General features: G+C 44.0%; 1 protein-coding gene across 3 annotated transcripts in view; it reads right to left on the reverse strand.

Annotated features, from left to right (window-relative positions):
• Window positions 1-368: 368 nt before the first annotated feature.
• Window positions 369-17223, reverse strand: part of LOC121277892 (cullin-9) — a 301897-nt gene continuing 285042 nt past the window's right edge. For all 3 annotated transcript variants that reach the window (XM_041187673.1, XM_041187674.1, XM_041187672.1), the window contains 4 exons: window positions 17101-17218; window positions 15625-15758; window positions 7700-7797; window positions 369-1026 (listed from right to left, as the gene is read on the reverse strand). In XM_041187673.1, the coding sequence (XP_041043607.1) occupies window positions 840-1026; window positions 7700-7797; window positions 15625-15758; window positions 17101-17218 (537 nt within the window). In that variant the 3' untranslated portion in view covers window positions 369-839. The remainder of the gene's footprint in view (window positions 1027-7699; window positions 7798-15624; window positions 15759-17100; window positions 17219-17223) is intronic.

Below are 17223 nucleotides of genomic sequence, written 5' to 3' on the forward strand. Positions count from 1 at the left end.
CTGCCTGCGCCTGTGCAGCCCGCTCCCTGCCTGCGCCTGTGCAGCCCGCTCCCTGCTTGTGCACGTGCAGAAAGTCCGGGGTCCATTGGGACATGGAGTTCCCAAGCTTCGCAGTCAACAAGGTAAGTTGGGCTCCGTACAATAAAGTAGGATGGCAGTGGAGGTGAGATAGGGACAGCGGTGTGTGTTAATTTAACAGGTAGGACCAGGTGATTTTGGAGGTGGATTCAGACCTTGAATGGTGAAAGTCAGGTTAGGATTGAACAGGTTTTAAAAAGCAGCTTTGAATTTTACAAACAAAATGAAATATGATTTTACTTTTTTAAATAAAAACTATTGGAAGGGGAGTAAAAACAAACCCAATTTCATACATTAGAAGAAAGTGTTTTATTTTCACAACTTGCATAACTGGAATTTCTCAGAAAGAACATTATATGTGAACAATTGAAGTATTCTGCTAAGTGGAGCCTTCACTGCCCTTTGTTCTTTTATAGCTGAATACAGTGAACATCTCCCAGAAACAGTTCAGTAGCAGTTTATCAGCAGCTCTCTCCAGAGGGGCGAAATGTTAACAAAATAAAAGAAAAAGACAGAGTTTCTCCTTAGTTGTGTGTGTGTTTTTAAAACCTGAACACCAAAAAAACTTTTCTAAATCAAAAAGAGAAGCCAGTTAACCAGAAGTGGCATAACAAAAAAAGAATCTAGGGTTCTGCGTTCTGCGCGGACTAAGATATTTTCATCTAACTACTGTGAATTACATTGCTTTTTGTAAATTGTCCACTTATTCAGAATATATATATAATATATATATATTATATATAAAAAAATCTCAACTCTCTTTAGTCATAAACATCGTCTTCCAGGTAAAAGAAATCTCTCTCTAGGTTCTCTGATTCATCATCTGAAAAATCATCTTCATCAATATCTTCATCCTCATCGTATGTGTCATGCCACTCCGGGACATACTCATCATCATCGTCATCATAATCTCCGTCCTCTTCCTCAGTTTGACTGCCTGACTTCACTCTGCACAATAAACAGAAGGAGTTACTATTTTATAGATGCACACTTAGCACTGCATTGGTAACATTCCTCACTTACTACAATTGAGGAATAACATCTCAGTTCAATTAACTGTATCATATTTCTTTGAAGGGAATGTTCAAAAGTCATCAGTCAAACTTGCTCTGCCTACAGCCACACTAGCACCATCCGAACAGCACAAAAAGGCAGCTCATAAACAATTTCTCAAGGGCAATTAGGGATGAGCAATAAATGCTGATCTATTTCTGTGTCTGCTTCAAAACAGCATGGTCCATTTCTCACTCACTGTATCTGCTCCATAACACCATGGTCTATTTCTCACTGTGTCTGCACCATAACACCACGGTCTATTTCTCACTCACTGTGTCTGCTCCATAAGAGCAAGGTGCATTTCTCACTAACAGAGCTTACACCATAACACCATGGTCTATTTCTCACTCACTGTGTCTGTTCCATAACACCATGGTCTATTTCTCACTGTGTCTGCTCCATAATACCATTGGCCATGTCTCACTCACTACGTCTGCTCCATAACACCTTGGTCTATTTCTCACTCACTGTGTCTGTTCCATAACACCATGGTCTATTTCTCACTGTGTCTGCTCCATAATACCATTGGCCATGTCTCACTCACTACGTCTGCTCCATAACACCTTGGTCTATTTCTCACTCACTGTGTCTGTTCCATAACACCATGGTCTATTTCTCACTGTGTCTGCTCCATAATACCATTGGCCATGTCTCACTCACTATGTCTGCTCCATAACACCTTGGTCTATTTCTCACTCACTGTGTTTGCTCCATAACACCATGGTCTATTTCTCACTGTGCCTGCTCCATAACACCTTGGTCTATTTCTTACTGTGTACGCTCCATAACACCATGGTCTATTTCTCACTCACTATGCCTGCTCCATAACACCATGGTCCATTTCTCACTCACTGTGTGTGCTCCATAACACCATGGTCTATTTCTCAGTGTATGCTCCATAACACCTTGGTCTATTTCTCACTCACTGTGTTTGCTCCATAACACCATGGTCCATTTCTCACTGTGTTTGCTCCATAACACCTTGGTCTATTTCTTACTGTGCCTGCTCCATAACACCATGGTCTATATTTCACTCGGTGTCTGCTCCATAACACAATGGTCTATTTCTCACTCACTGTGCCTGCTCCATAACACCATGGTCCATTTCTCACTCACTGTGTGTGCTCCATAACACCATGGTCTATTTCTCACTGTGTATGCTCCATAACACCTTGGTCTATTTCTCACTCACTGTGTTTGCTCCATAACACCATGGTCCATTTCTCACTGTGCCTGCTCCATAACACCTTGGTCTATTTCTTACTGTGTCTGCTCCATAACACCGAGGTCTATTTCTCATTCACTGTGTCTGCTCCATAACACCGAGGTCTATTTCTCACTCACTGTGTGTGCTCCATAACACCATGGTCTATTTCTCACTGTGTATGCTCCATAACACCTTGGTCTATTTCTCACTCACTGTGTTTGCTCCATAACACCATGGTCCATTTCTCACTGTGCCTGCTCCATAACACCTTGGTCTATTTCTTACTGTGTCTGCTCCATAACACCGAGGTCTATTTCTCATTCACTGTGTCTGCTCCATAACACCGAGGTCTATTTCTCACTCACTGTGTCTGCTCCATAACACCACGGTGCATTTCTCACTCACTGTGTCTGCTCTATAACCCCATGGTCCATTTCTCACTATGCCTGCTCCATAACACCATGGTCTATTTCTCACTGTGTCTGCTTCATAACACCATTGGCCATGTCTCACTCACTGTGCCTGCTCCATAACACCATGGTCTATTTCTCATTCAATGTGTCTGCTCCATAATACCATGGTCTATTTCTCACTGTGTCTGCTCCACAACACCATGGTTTATTTCTTACTGTGCCTGCTCCATAACACCATGGTCTATATTTCACTCGGTGTCTGCTCCATAACACAATGGTCTATTTCTCACTCACTGTGCCTGCTCCATAACACCATGTTCTATTTCTCACTCACTGTGTCTGCTCCATAACACCACAGTCAATTTCTCACTCCAGTTCTGAATTAAGAGTCATCTGGACTCGAAACATTAATTCTGTCTTTCTCTCCACAGATGCTGTTGAGTTTTTCCAGCAATTGTTGTTTTTGTTTCTCACTCACTGTCTGTTCCATGGTACCGTGGTCTATTTCACATTGTGTCTGTTCCATAACACCATTTTCTATTTCTCATTGGCCTGCTCCATAACACCATGTTCTATTTCTCACTCACTGTGTCTGCTCCATAACACCATTGGCCATGTCTCACTCTATGTCTGCTCCATAACACCACGGTCCATTTCTCACTCACTGTGTCTGCTCCATAACACCATGGTATATTTCTCACTGTGCCTGCTCCATAACACCATGGTCTAGTTCTCACTGTGTCTGCTCCATAAAACCATGGTCCATTTCGCACTCACTGTGTCTGCTCCATAATACCATGGTCCATTTCTCACTCACTGTGTCTGCTATATAACACCACGGTCCATTTCTCACTCACTGTGTCTGCTCCATAACACCATGGTTTCTTTCTCACTCACTGTGTCTGCTTTATAACCCCATGGTCCATTTCTCACTAACTGTGCCTGCACCATAACACCACGGTCTATTTCTCACTCACTGTGTCTGCTACATAACACCATGGTCTATTTCTCACTGTGTATGCTCCATAACACCATGGTCTATTTCTCACACACTGTGACTGCTCCTTAACACCATGATCTATTTCTCAGTCACAGCATCTGCTCCATAATACCATGGTCTTTTTCTCACTCACTGTGCCTGCTCCATAACACCATGGTCTATTTCTCATTCAACGTGTCTCCTCCATAACACCATGGTCTATTTCTCACTGTGCCTGCTCCATAACACCATGGTCCATTTCTCACTCACTGTGTCTGCTACATAACACCATGGTCTATTTCTCACTGTGTCTGCTCCATAACACCATGGTCTATTTCTCACTGTGCCTGCTCCATAACACCATGGTCCATTTCTCACTCACTGTGTCTGCTACATAACACCATGGTCTATTTCTCACTGTGTATGCTCCATAACACCATGGTCTATTTCTCACACACTGTGACTGCTCCTTAACACCATGATCTATTTCTCAGTCACAGCATCTGCTCCATAACACCATGGTCTTTTTCTCACTCACTGTGCCTGCTCCATAACACCATGGTCGATTTCTCATTCAATGTGTCTCCTCCATAACACCATGGTCTATTTCTCACTGTGCCTGCTCCATAACACCATGGTCCATTTCTCACTCACTGTGTATGCTCCATAACACCATGGTCTATTTCTCACTCACTGTGTCTGCTCCATAACACCACGGTCAGTTTCTCACTCCTGTTCTGAAGAAGAGTCATCTGGACTCGAAACATTAATTCTGTCTTTCTCTCCACAGATAATGTCAGACCTGTTGAGTTTTTCCAGCAATTTTTATTTGTGTTTCTCACTCACCGACTGTTCCATGGTACCACGGTCTATTTCTCATTGTGTCTGTTCCTTCGCACCATGGTCTATTTCTCCTTGCCTGCTCCATAACACCATAGTCTATTTCTCACTATTTCTGCTCCATAACACCACGGTCAATTTCTCACTAACTGTGTCTGCACCATAACACCACGGTCCATTTCTCACTCACTGTGACTACTCCATAACACCATGGTCTATTTCTCACTGTGTCTGCTCCATAACACCATGGTCTATTTCTTACTCACTGTGTCTGCTCCATAACACCATGGTCTATTTCTCACTCACTGTGCCTGCTCCATAAAACCATGGTCTATTTCTCACTGTGTCTGCTCCATAACACCATGGTCTATTTCTTACTCACTGTGTCTGCTCCCTAACACCATGGTCTATTTCTCACTCACTGTGCCTGCTCCATAACACCATGGTCTAGTTCTCACTGTGTCTGCTCCATAACACCATGGTCCATTTCTCACTCAGTGTCTGCTCCATAACACCAAGGTCTATTTCTCACTCACTGTGTCTGCTCCATAACACCATGGTCTATTTCTCACTCACCGTGCCTGCTCCATAACACCATGGTCTATTTCTCACTCACTGTGTCTGCTCCATAACACCATGGTCTATTTCTCACTCACTGTGCCTGCTCCATAACACCATGGTCTATTTCTCACTCACTGTGCCTGCTCCATAATAGCATGGTCCATTTCTCACTCACTGTGTCTGCTCCATAACACCATGGTCTATTTCTCACTCACTGTGCCTGCTCCATAACACCATGGTCTATTTCTCACTCACTGTGCCTGCTCCATAATAGCATGGTCCATTTCTCACTCACTGTGTCTGCTCCATAACACCATGGTCTATTTCTCACTCACTGTCTGCTCCATAACACAATGGTCTATTTCTCACTCACTGTGCCTGCTCCATAACACCATGGTCTATTTCTCATTCAATGTGTCTCCTCCATAACACCATGGTCTATTTCTCACTGTGCCTGCTCCATAACACCATGGTCCATTTCTCACTCACTGTGTCTGCTACATAACACCATGGTCTATTTCTCACTGTGTCTGCTCCATAACACCATGGTCTATTTCTCACTGTGCCTGCTCCATAACACCATGGTCCATTTCTCACTCACTGTGTCTGCTACATAACACCATGGTCTATTTCTCACTGTGTATGCTCCATAACACCATGGTCTATTTCTCACACACTGTGACTGCTCCTTAACACCATGATCTATTTCTCAGTCACAGCATCTGCTCCATAACACCATGGTCTTTTTCTCACTCACTGTGCCTGCTCCATAACACCATGGTCTATTTCTCATTCAATGTGTCTCCTCCATAACACCATGGTCTATTTCTCACTGTGCCTGCTCCATAACACCATGGTCCATTTCTCACTCACTGTGTATGCTCCATAACACCATGGTCAATTTCTCACTCACTGTGTCTGCTCCATAACACCACGGTCAGTTTCTCACTCCTGTTCTGAAGAAGAGTCATCTGGACTCGAAACATTAATTCTGTCTTTCTCTCCACAGATAATGTCAGACCTGTTGAGTTTTTCCAGCAATTTTTGTTTGTGTTTCTCACTCACCGACTGTTCCATGGTACCACGGTCTATTTCTCATTGTGTCTGTTCCTTCGCACCATGGTCTATTTCTCCTTGCCTGCTCCATAACACCATAGTCTATTTCTCACTATTTCTGCTCCATAACACCACGGTCAATTTCTCACTAACTGTGTCTGCACCATAACACCACGGTCCATTTCTCACTCACTGTGACTACTCCATAACACCATGGTCTATTTCTCACTGTGTCTGCTTCATAACACCATGGTCTATTTCTTACTCACTGTGTCTGCTCCATAACACAATGGTCTATTTCTCACTCACTGTGCCTGCTCCATAAAACCATGGTCTATTTCTCACTGTGTCTGCTCCATAACACCATGGTCTATTTCTTACTCACTGTGTCTGCTCCCTAACACCATGGTCTATTTCTCACTCACTGTGCCTGCTCCATAACACCATGGTCTAGTTCTCACTGTGTCTGCTCCATAACACCATGGTCCATTTCTCACTCAGTGTCTGCTCCATAACACCAAGGTCTATTTCTCACTCACTGTGTCTGCTCCATAACACCATGGTCTATTTCTCACTCACCGTGCCTGCTCCATAACACCATGGTCTATTTCTCACTCACTGTGTCTGCTCCATAACACCATGGTCTATTTCTCACTCACTGTGCCTGCTCCATAACACCATGGTCTATTTCTCACTCACTGTGCCTGCTCCATAATAGCATGGTCCATTTCTCACTCACTGTGTCTGCTCCATAACACCATGGTCTATTTCTCACTCACTGTGCCTGCTCCATAACACCATGGTCTATTTCTCACTCACTGTGCCTGCTCCATAATAGCATGGTCCATTTCTCACTCACTGTGTCTGCTCCATAACACCATGGTCTATTTCTCACTCACTGTGTCTGCTCCATAACACAATGGTCTATTTCTCACTCACTGTGCCTGCTCCATAACACCATGGTCTATTTCTCACTCACTGTGTCTGCTCCATAACACCATGGTCTATTTCTCACTCACTGTGTCTGCTCCATAACACCATGGTCTATTTCTCACTCACTGTGCCTGCTCCATAACACCATGGTCTATTTCTCACTCACTGTGCCTGCTCCATAATAGCATGGTCCATTTCTCACTCACTGTGTCTGCTCCATAACATCGTGGTCTAGTTCTTATTCACTGTGCCCTCTCCATAACACCATGTTCTAATTCTCACTCACTGTGTCTGCTCCATAACACCATGGTCTATTTCTCACTGACTGTGTGTGCTCCATAACACCATGGTCTATTTTTCACTGACTGTGTGTGCTCCATAACACCATGGTCTATTTCTCACTGACTGTGTGTGCTCCATAACACCATGGTCTATTTCTCACTGACTGTGTGTGCTCCATAGCACCATGGTCTATTTCTCACTGACTGTGTCTGCTCCATAACACCATGGCCTACTTCTCACTGACTGTGTCTGCTCCACGATGTCTGAATTGCTGCATGCTGTTAAACAACTTACTCTTTGGTGGAATCAGATGGCACTGTGTTTAAAAGGTCTGTGGATTGAACTTGATTCTGATCGACACCCTGCTTTGGCTGAAACCCCACTCGGAAATCCTGAAACAGCAGATGTCACATTAATGATTTCATGTACATCTCCGAAATACAGCACACTTTCTGACAAAGTTATAGCCCAACCAGGCTTCTTTAGCTCTACATACTCTCAGCATGTCGCTTCAAAATGACAGGCTAAGAATCGTGCGACGAGTAACCCACCTCCTGACTCCACAAAGCCTGTCCACTGTCTACAAGGCAAAAGTCAGAAGTGTGATGGAATACCCCCCACTTGCCTGGATCAGTGCAGCTCCCACAACCATCAAGAAGCTTGACACTATCCAGGACAAAGCAGCCCATTTGATTGGCACCTTATCCAAAAACATTTACTACCTCCACCATCGATGCATAGTAACAGAAGTATGCACCATCTATAAGATGCACTGCAGGAATTCACCAAGGCTCCTTAGACAGCGCCTTCCAAACCTACGACTGCTACCATCTAGAAGGACAAGGGCAGCAGATAGATGGGAACAACACCACCTGGAAGTTCCCCTCCAAGCCACGCACCATCCTGACTTGGAAATGTATCGCTGTTCCTTCACTGTCGCTGGGTCAAAATCCTGGCACTCCCTTCCTAACAGCAGTGTGGGTGTACCTACACCACATGGACTGCAGCTGTTCAAAAAGGCAGATCACCACCACCTTCTCAAGGGCAACTAGGGATGGGCAATAAATACTGGCCCAGGCAGCGAAGCCCACATCCTGTGAATGAATTTTTTAAAAAAATCTGAGCCTGTGTTGAACTCTCCCCCCAATGCATGAAGCTTCTTTGTAACATCATCCCGAATCGGCAATGCTCTGTCTGCTGCAAGTCATCCTGTCACTTGAATTGTGCCTGGAATCTATGAACAAAAGGTGCCTCCTTCTCAACCCGACAATTGGGCTCCAATGCAATTGAGAGGCAACCCTTTTGGGGAATATGTGCAATTTCACCTATTTCCCCGTCCATCCAATAATTAAGTTATCTCATATACAAGTTGCTCATTCCTCCTACTCTGAACATGTTGTTATATGCCAGGTAGAGCCTCTTGACAATATAGCTCTCGAATGCCACCTCAAGTGGTCATGTTTTGTGAGTGATAATCAGACAGCTGAGTATTGACAGATATTCAGCGACGGGTGATGTCAACTTGCCTCACTGTACACACTTTTTCCAGCAAATCACTGCATAGTGATCAGGAGTGGAAACTCTGCAGACGGTTCATTTCCCTGTACAGCCTCACATTGCAGAGGCCCGTGGGACATGACTCCCCCTGTATGTGCTCAGAAGCAGTGTTTTAGTGCATACAGAACTCAGCTCTGAGATTATAGCTGGTGATGATACTGAGGCACAGCACGAGGCTTCATGAGCAAGGTACAGAATTTAAACACACTATCACGGAAAGGATCCCAGGAGAGACAGGGCATTTTCTCCAGGAAACACAGAAACATAGGAAACAGGAGGAGTAGGCCATTCGGCCCATTGAGCCTGCTCCACCATTCATTATGATCATGGCTGATCATCCAACTCAATATCCTGCTCCCGATATCCTTTGATCCCTTTCACCCCAAGAGCTATATCTAACTCCTTTTTGAAAACATACAACATTTTGGCCTCAACTACTTTCTGTGGTAGCGAATTCCACAGGCTCACCTCTCTCTGGGTGAAGAAATTTCTCCTCATCTCAGTCCTAAATGGTCTATCCCGTATTCTCAGACTGCGACCCTTGGTTCTGGACTCCCCCACCATCGGGAACATCCTTCCTGCATCTACTCTGTCTAGTCCTGTTGGAATTTTATAGGTTTCTATGAGATCTCCCTCATTCTTCTGAACTCCAGCGAATATAATCCGAACCAACTCAATCTCTCCTCATATGTCAGTCCCACCATCCCAGGAATCAGTCAGGTGAACCTTCGCTGCACTCCCTCTATAGCAAGAACATCCTTCCTCAGATAAGGAGACTAAAACTGCACATAACATTCCAGGTGTGGTCTCACCTGGATAATTACAGCAAGACATCCTGTTCCTGTACTCGAATCCTCTGGCTATGAAGGCCAACATACCATTTGCCTTCTTTACCGCCTGCTGCACCTGCATGCTTACCTTCAGCGACTGGTGTACAAGGACACCCAGGTCTCATTGCACATTCCCCTCTCTCAACTTACAGCCTTTCAGATAATAATCTGCCTTCCTGTTTTTGCTACCAAAGTGGATAACCTCACATTTTTCCACATTATACTGTATCTGCCATGCACTTGTCCACTCACTCAGCTTGTCCAAATCACACTGAAGCATCTCTGCATCCTCCTCACAGCTCGCCCTCCCACCCAGCTTTGTGTCATCTTCCTTTATCTAAATCATTAATATATAGTGCGAATAGCTGGGTCCCAGTACCGATTCCTGCGGTACCCCAATAGTCACTGCCTGCCATTCGGAAAAAGACCCTTTATTCCTACTCTTTGTTTCCTGTCTGCCAACCAGTTTTCTATCCATCTCAATACACTACCCCTAATCCCATGCACTTTAATTTTACACACTAATCTCTCTTGTGGGACTTTGACTTCTGAAAGTCCAAATAAACCACATCTACTGGCTCCCCCTCATCAACTCTACTAGTTATATCCTCAAAAAATTCCAGTAGATTTGTCAAGCATGATTTCCCTTTCATAAATCCATGCTGGCTCTCCGATTCTGCCACTGTTTTCCAAGTGCTCAGCTATTAAATCTTTTATAATGGACTCTAGAATTTTCCCCACTACTGACGTCAGGCTGACTGGTCTATAATTCCCTGTTTTCTCTCTACCTCCCTTTTTAAATAGCGGGATTACATTAGCTACCCTGCAATCTGTAGGAACTGTTCCAGAGTCTATAGAATCTGGGAAGATGACCATCAGTGCATCCACTATTTCTAGGGCCACTTCCTTAAGTACTCTGGGATGGAGATTATCAGGACCTGGGGATTTATCGGCCTTCAATCCCGTCAATTTCCCCAACACCATTTCCTTGCTAATACTGATTTCTTTCAGTTCCTCCCTCTCACTAAACCCTGTGTTCCCCAACATTTCTGGTATGTTATTTGTGTCCTCCTTTGTGAAGACAGAACCAAAGTATATGTTTAGTTGGTCAGCCATTTCTTTGTTCCCCTTTATAAATTCCCCTGTTCTTGACTGTAAGGGACCTACATGTGTCTTCACCAATCTTTTTCTTTTCACGTACCAACAGAAACTTTACAGTCCGTTTTTATGTTCCCCCAAGCTTACTCTCGTACTCTTTTTTCCCCTTCTTTATCAATCCCTTGGTCCTCCTTTGCTGAATTCTAAACTGCTCCCAATCCTCAGGTCTGTTGTTTTTTCTGGCCAATTTGTATGCCTCTTCCTTGGATCTAATACTATCTCTAATTTCCCTTGTAAGCCATGGTTTGGCTACCTTTCCTGTTTTACTTTTGCACTAGACAGGAATAAACAGTTGTTGCAGTTCACTCATGCACTCTTTGAATGTTTGCCATTGCCTATCCACCATCATCCCTTTAAGTAACATTTCCCAATCCATCATAGCCAACTCGCCCCTCATACCATCGTAGTTTCCTTTATTAAGATTCAGGATACTGGTCTCAGAATCAACTACGTCACTCTCCATCTTGATGAAAATTCTATCATATTATGGTTGCTCATCCCCAAGGGGCCTCGCACAACTAGGTTGCTAATTACTCCTTTCTCATTACACAATACCCAGCCGAAGATGGCCTGTTCTCTAGCTGGTTCCTCAACGTAATAGTCCAGAAAACCATCCCGCATACACGAGGGATTCTTCCTCTACGGTATTGTTACTAATTTGATTTGCCCAATCTATGTGCATATTAAAATCACCCATAATTACAGATGTTCCTTTATTGCATGCGTCTCTAATTTCCTGTTTAATGCCATTCACAACATCACCACTACAGTTTGGGGGCCTATATGCAACCCCCACTAACGTTTTTTGCCCCTTAGTGTTTCTCAGCTCTACCCAAACAGATTCCACAACATCGGAACTAATATTTTTCCTCACTTTTGCGTTAATTTCCTCTTTAACCAGCAATACAACTCCACCTCTTTTCCTTTTTGTCTGTCCTTCCTAAATACTGAATATCCCTGGATGTTCAGTTCCCATCCCTGGTCACCCTGCAGCCATGTCTCCGTAATCCCAGCTATATCATACTGTTTACATCTATTTGTGTGGTTAATTCATCCACTTTATTGCGAATGCTCCTCGCGTTAAGGCACAAAGCCTTAAGGCTTGTCTTTTTACTATTACTTGTCCCATTCCCACTATTTCTCACTGGGCCCCTGTTTGATTCTTGCCCTTGATTTCTCTGCCTATCACTTTTCTTATTCCCCTTTCTGTCTTTCATTCTTGTCCTTGATTCTCTCTCCTCTGACTCCTTGCATAGGTTCCCACCCCCCTGCCATTTTAGTTTAATCCCTCCCCAACCGCCCTAGCAAATATTCCCCCTGGGTCATCAGTCCCGGTCCTGCCCAGGTGTAACCCGTCCAGTTTGTACTGGTCCCACCTCCTGCAGAACCAGTCCCAATGTCCCAGGAATCTGAAACCCTCCCCCCTCACACCATCTCTTCAGCCAGGTAGTCATCCAATATACCCTGCTATTTCAACTTTGACTAGCAAGTGGCACTGGTAGTAACCCTGAGATCACTACCTTTGAGGTCCTACTTTTCAACTTACTTCCTAATTCCCTATATTCTGCTTTTAGGACCTCATCCCTTTTTTTTTTACCTATGTCGTTTGTACCAATATGTACCACGACCACTGGCTGTTCACCCTCCCGCTTCAGAATGTCCTGTAGCTGCTCTGAGACATCCTTGACCCTCGCACCAGGGAGGCAACATACCATCCTGGAGTCTCATTTGCAGCCACAGAAATGCCTATCTATTCCCCTTACAATTGAATCCCCTATAACCTTTGCATTCCCTCACTTTTTACTCCTCCCCTGTGCAGCAAAGCCAACTGTGGTACAATGAATTTAGCTGTTGCTGCTTTCCCCTGAGAGGCCATTCCCCTCAACAGTATCCAAAGCGGGATTTCTGTTTTGCAGGGGAATAGCCACAGGGAGTTCCTGCACTGCCTGCCTAGTCCTCTTGCTCTACCTGGAGTTCACCCATTCCCTTCCTGTCTGTGGACTCTTAGCCTGCGGTGTGACCACCTCTCTATACGTGCTACCCACGATACTCTCCACCTGGCAGATGCTCCACATTGTCCCCAGCCGCCACTCCAGCTCTGAAACCCGGGCTTCCAAGAGCTGCAGCTGGAGACACTGCCGCACACATGCTGGCCCCGGGCACTGGAAATGTTCCCGGCTTCCCACATAAAGCAGGAGGAGCACACCACGGCTTTGAGCTCTCCTGCCATGACTTACCCCTTTAACTTAAATTAAACCTTTTGGAAGATGCTTAATATCAAATAATATCAATTACTCTAGGGCCCTTCTTCCCTGCTCCTTGTTGTTACAGATTATAGCCCTTACAAACGATGAACCACAAAATAAGACCTTAAAAACTATAAGCAATAAAAGTAGTAAATACTTACCCAACCGTACTCACAGTACTCAAAGGATCACCTCGTTCCCTCCTCACCAATCTCCCTCAGTCACCAAACTCCAACTTAAACACTCTACTGCAGCCCAAAGCAGCACTTCAGTGCAGAAAAAGTCAGCACTGTAAGATGGCCTGTTTTTATACTCTCTGAATCTAGTGTCTGAAAACCTGTTTAAGTCAGTTATCTAATTAATTACTAAGATAAAAGCAAAATACTGCGGATGCTGGAAATCTGAAATAAAAACAAAAATAGCTGGAAAAACTCAGCAGGTCTGACAGCAGTTGTGGAGAGGAATACAGTTAACGTTTCGAGTCCGTATGACTCTTCATCAGATCTAAGAAATAGAGAAATTAGGTGAAAATTAAGCTGGTTGAGAGGGGTGGGACAAGTAGAGCTGGATAGAAGGCCAGTGATTGCGGAGGCAAAGAAAAGATTGGCAAAGATGTCATTGATAAAAGGACAAAGGGGTGTTGACAGTGGTGATATTACCTAAGGAATGTGCTAATGGTGACATTAAGGGTAGAAAACAGGACGAGCAAGTGACAGGTTTCCCTAGTGGGGGAGGGGTGGGGGGGAAGGGATCGAAATAGCCTAAAAGGTAGAGATAAAACAATGGATGGAAATACATTGAAAAATAATGGAAATAGGTGGGAAAAGAAACATACATATAAAAAAATTATAAATTATTGGAAAAGAGGGGATTGGAAAGGTGGGGATGGAGGAGAGAGTTCATGATCTGAAGATGTTGAACTCAACGTTAAGTCTGGAAGGCTGTAAAGTGCCTAATTGGAAGATGAGGTGCTGTTTCTCCAGTTTGTATTGAGCTTCACTGGAACATTGCAGCAGGTCAAGGACGGACATGTGGGCACGAAAGCAGGGTGAAGTGTTGAAATGGCAAGCGACAGAGAGGTCTGGGTCATGCTTGCGGACAGACCGAAGGTGTTCTGCAAAGCGGTCACCCAGTCTGCGTTTGGTCTCTCCAATGTAGAGGAAACCGCATTGGGAGCAGCGACTACTGCATTCACTGCTCCCAATGTGGTCTCGTCTACATTGGAGAGACTAAACACAGACTGGGTGACCGCTTTGCGGAACACCTTCGGTCTGTCCGCAAGCATTATCCAGACCTTCCTGTCGCTTGCCATTTCAACACACCACCCTGCTCTCATGCCCACATGTCTGTCCTTGACCTGCTGCAATGTTCCAGTGAAGCTCAATGCAAACTGGAGAAACAGCAACTCATCTTCCGCCTAGGCACTTTACAGCCTTCCGGACTTAATATTGAGTTCAACAACCTCAGATCATGAACTCTCTCCTCCATCCCCACCCCCTTTCCGATCCTTTTCCAATAATTTATCATTTTTTTATATGTATGTTTCTTTTCCCACCTATTTCCATTATTTTTCAATGTATTTCCATCCATTGTTTTATCTCTAACTTTTAGCCTATTCCGATTCCTTCCCCCCACCCCACCCTCACTAGGGCTATCTGTCACTTGCTCGTCCTGCTTTCTACTCTTAATGTCACAATTAGCACATTCCTTAGGTAATATCACCACTGTCAACACCCCTTTGTCCTTTTATCTATGACATCTTTGGCAATCTCTTCTTTGCCTCCACCTATCATTGGCCCTCTATCCAGCTCTACCTGTCCCACCCCCTCAACCAGCTTATATTTCACCTCATTTCTATTTTTCTTTCGTTCTGATGAAGAGTTATACAGACTTGAAACGTTAACTGTGTTCCTCTTTGCAGATGCTGTCAGACCTGTTGAGTTTTTCCAGCTATTTTTGTTTTTGTATCTAATTAACTGGTTGTAGCTGCAGCAGAGCCTTTTTAAACCCTGTTTTAAAGCTGGCCTAAAACTCATCTTCTTCCACCCCAAACAGCAACTTTTAGTTAATTACTAAATTAAAGAAAGACTAGACTTTAGATAGAAATTAACTCTTAAATTCCCTCAGTCACCAAACTCCACCTTAAGCACTCTACTGCAGCCCAAAGCAGCACTCCAGTGTAGACAGTAGTTAAATCCAAGGAAGAGTTAACGTATTCATATTGAAATGTCAGCTGGTTAGAAAGTGGCATTGCTAGATGCTAAGTTACCTGTCTTCCCTTTCCATGTAACTTGGGAAAACCAGCCAGACAAGAGCAAAAAAAATTCCTTTCCAAAAGAGAGCCTTCACATGTATCGCAGCAACCTAAGTATTTCACTTGCTGCTACAGACTGCCTTTCCTCTGCTGCTTTCTTGCAGTCTGAATTACCTGTGTTGAGTGCTGGAGGATGGCAAGCAGTCTCTCTTGTATCCTGCGGATTAGTTCCAGTCCTGTATTCAAGTGTTCTGGTTTCAACAGGCGAATACAGGAAGCCAGGTCCACGCACTGTAGTAGGGTCTCCTCTGAGAAACACAAGATTTAGGTTTCAGATACAGACACCTCTCATTCTCTTCGCAACAAGCTTTAGCACAGACAAACATCCCGAGGTGCTTCTCAGGAGCGCTATCAAGTAAAATTAGGCACTGAGCCATCTAAAGTGATATTAGCACAAAAGCTTGGTTCAAGAGGTAAGCTTTGAGGATCTTTAAGTGAGAAAGAGAGAGGTAGAGAGATAAGTAGGTTTCGGTAAGGAATTTCAGCGCTTAAGGCCTAGGCATTTGAAGGCACAGCCACAATTGGAGATCATGAGAGGCAGGAATTGGAGCAATGCAGAGATAGGAACATAAGAATTAGGGGCAGGAGTAGACCATAGGGCCCCTTGAGCTTGCTCCACCATTCAATAAGATCATGGATGAACTTCTACATCAACTCCACTTTCCTGCCCTATTCCCTATCTAAGAGGGTTGTAGGGCTAGAGGAGATAGGGAGGACCAAGGTCATGGAAGGATTTGAACATAGGGATGAGAATTTTCCCCTCTGCAAGTCCAAGTGTTCAGTGGAACCTCAATTATCTGCTTCATGCAGGTGATTTCAACATGGAAGAAAGTGTTTGGTCAAACTGAGTTTTGAAGCTTTTGAATGTTCTATATAGATTTTCTGATCAAGTTCCCAACATGTACAAGAAAAAAACCAAGATTTTCCAAGGAGATATTCTGGGGGAAAATGATGGTAACCCAACTTCTGCTGATCTCTCCCACCTGAAGTACTGACTCCTACTGCCATCATGTATGAGACAGCCCATTGTAGAAAGGGCATTAAAGGCCAGAGACCCTGGATTGTAGATTCACCAGGATGAAGCCAGAACAGACTTGAGGTCCTGGAACTATTTCTACTCCCATCAGAGAAGAATCAGAGGAAATTTAAGAAAGATTTCTGAAAGCCATTTAGTAAGGTGAATAGGGAAAGTCTTTTCCTCTGCAGAGTCAATGACTAGGGATTATCAAATTAAAATTTGCATAGTTGAGCGAGGATAGTTGGGAGACATTTCTATCTACAGGTTTTTAAAGGATGGGATTCTCTGCCACAGTGAATGGTTGAGGCAAAAGTCTTTGGATCTTTTAAGGGAAAATTGGATGAACATTTGACACAGAGGAAGATACAAAGCTCTGGGAGAAAACAGAACTGTAGGATCAATTTTGGGTTCCTCTTGCTAAGTGCCAGCACAGACATAATGAACCAAATGGCCTCCTTTTTTGTAGTGAAATTGCCTACAGTTCCAAAAATAATGAGAAGCCCAAATACAATTTTTTTTATCTTTTAAAACTTAAACAAAACTTGCATCTTAGTGCATGAACCGGAACTCACCCAGAAGGATCTGGAGGGCATTGGTGTGCAGCTCCAAGTTCTCCATCTGCTGTTCCATTATATCCATCTTTTCAGTGTCCTGATTATAGTAACTGTACACACAGGAATAGGCCAATACCTGAT

The sequence above is a fragment of the Carcharodon carcharias genome, chromosome 5 (genome assembly GCF_017639515.1).
Source record: "Carcharodon carcharias isolate sCarCar2 chromosome 5, sCarCar2.pri, whole genome shotgun sequence".
Lineage (NCBI taxonomy): Eukaryota > Metazoa > Chordata > Chondrichthyes > Lamniformes > Lamnidae > Carcharodon > Carcharodon carcharias.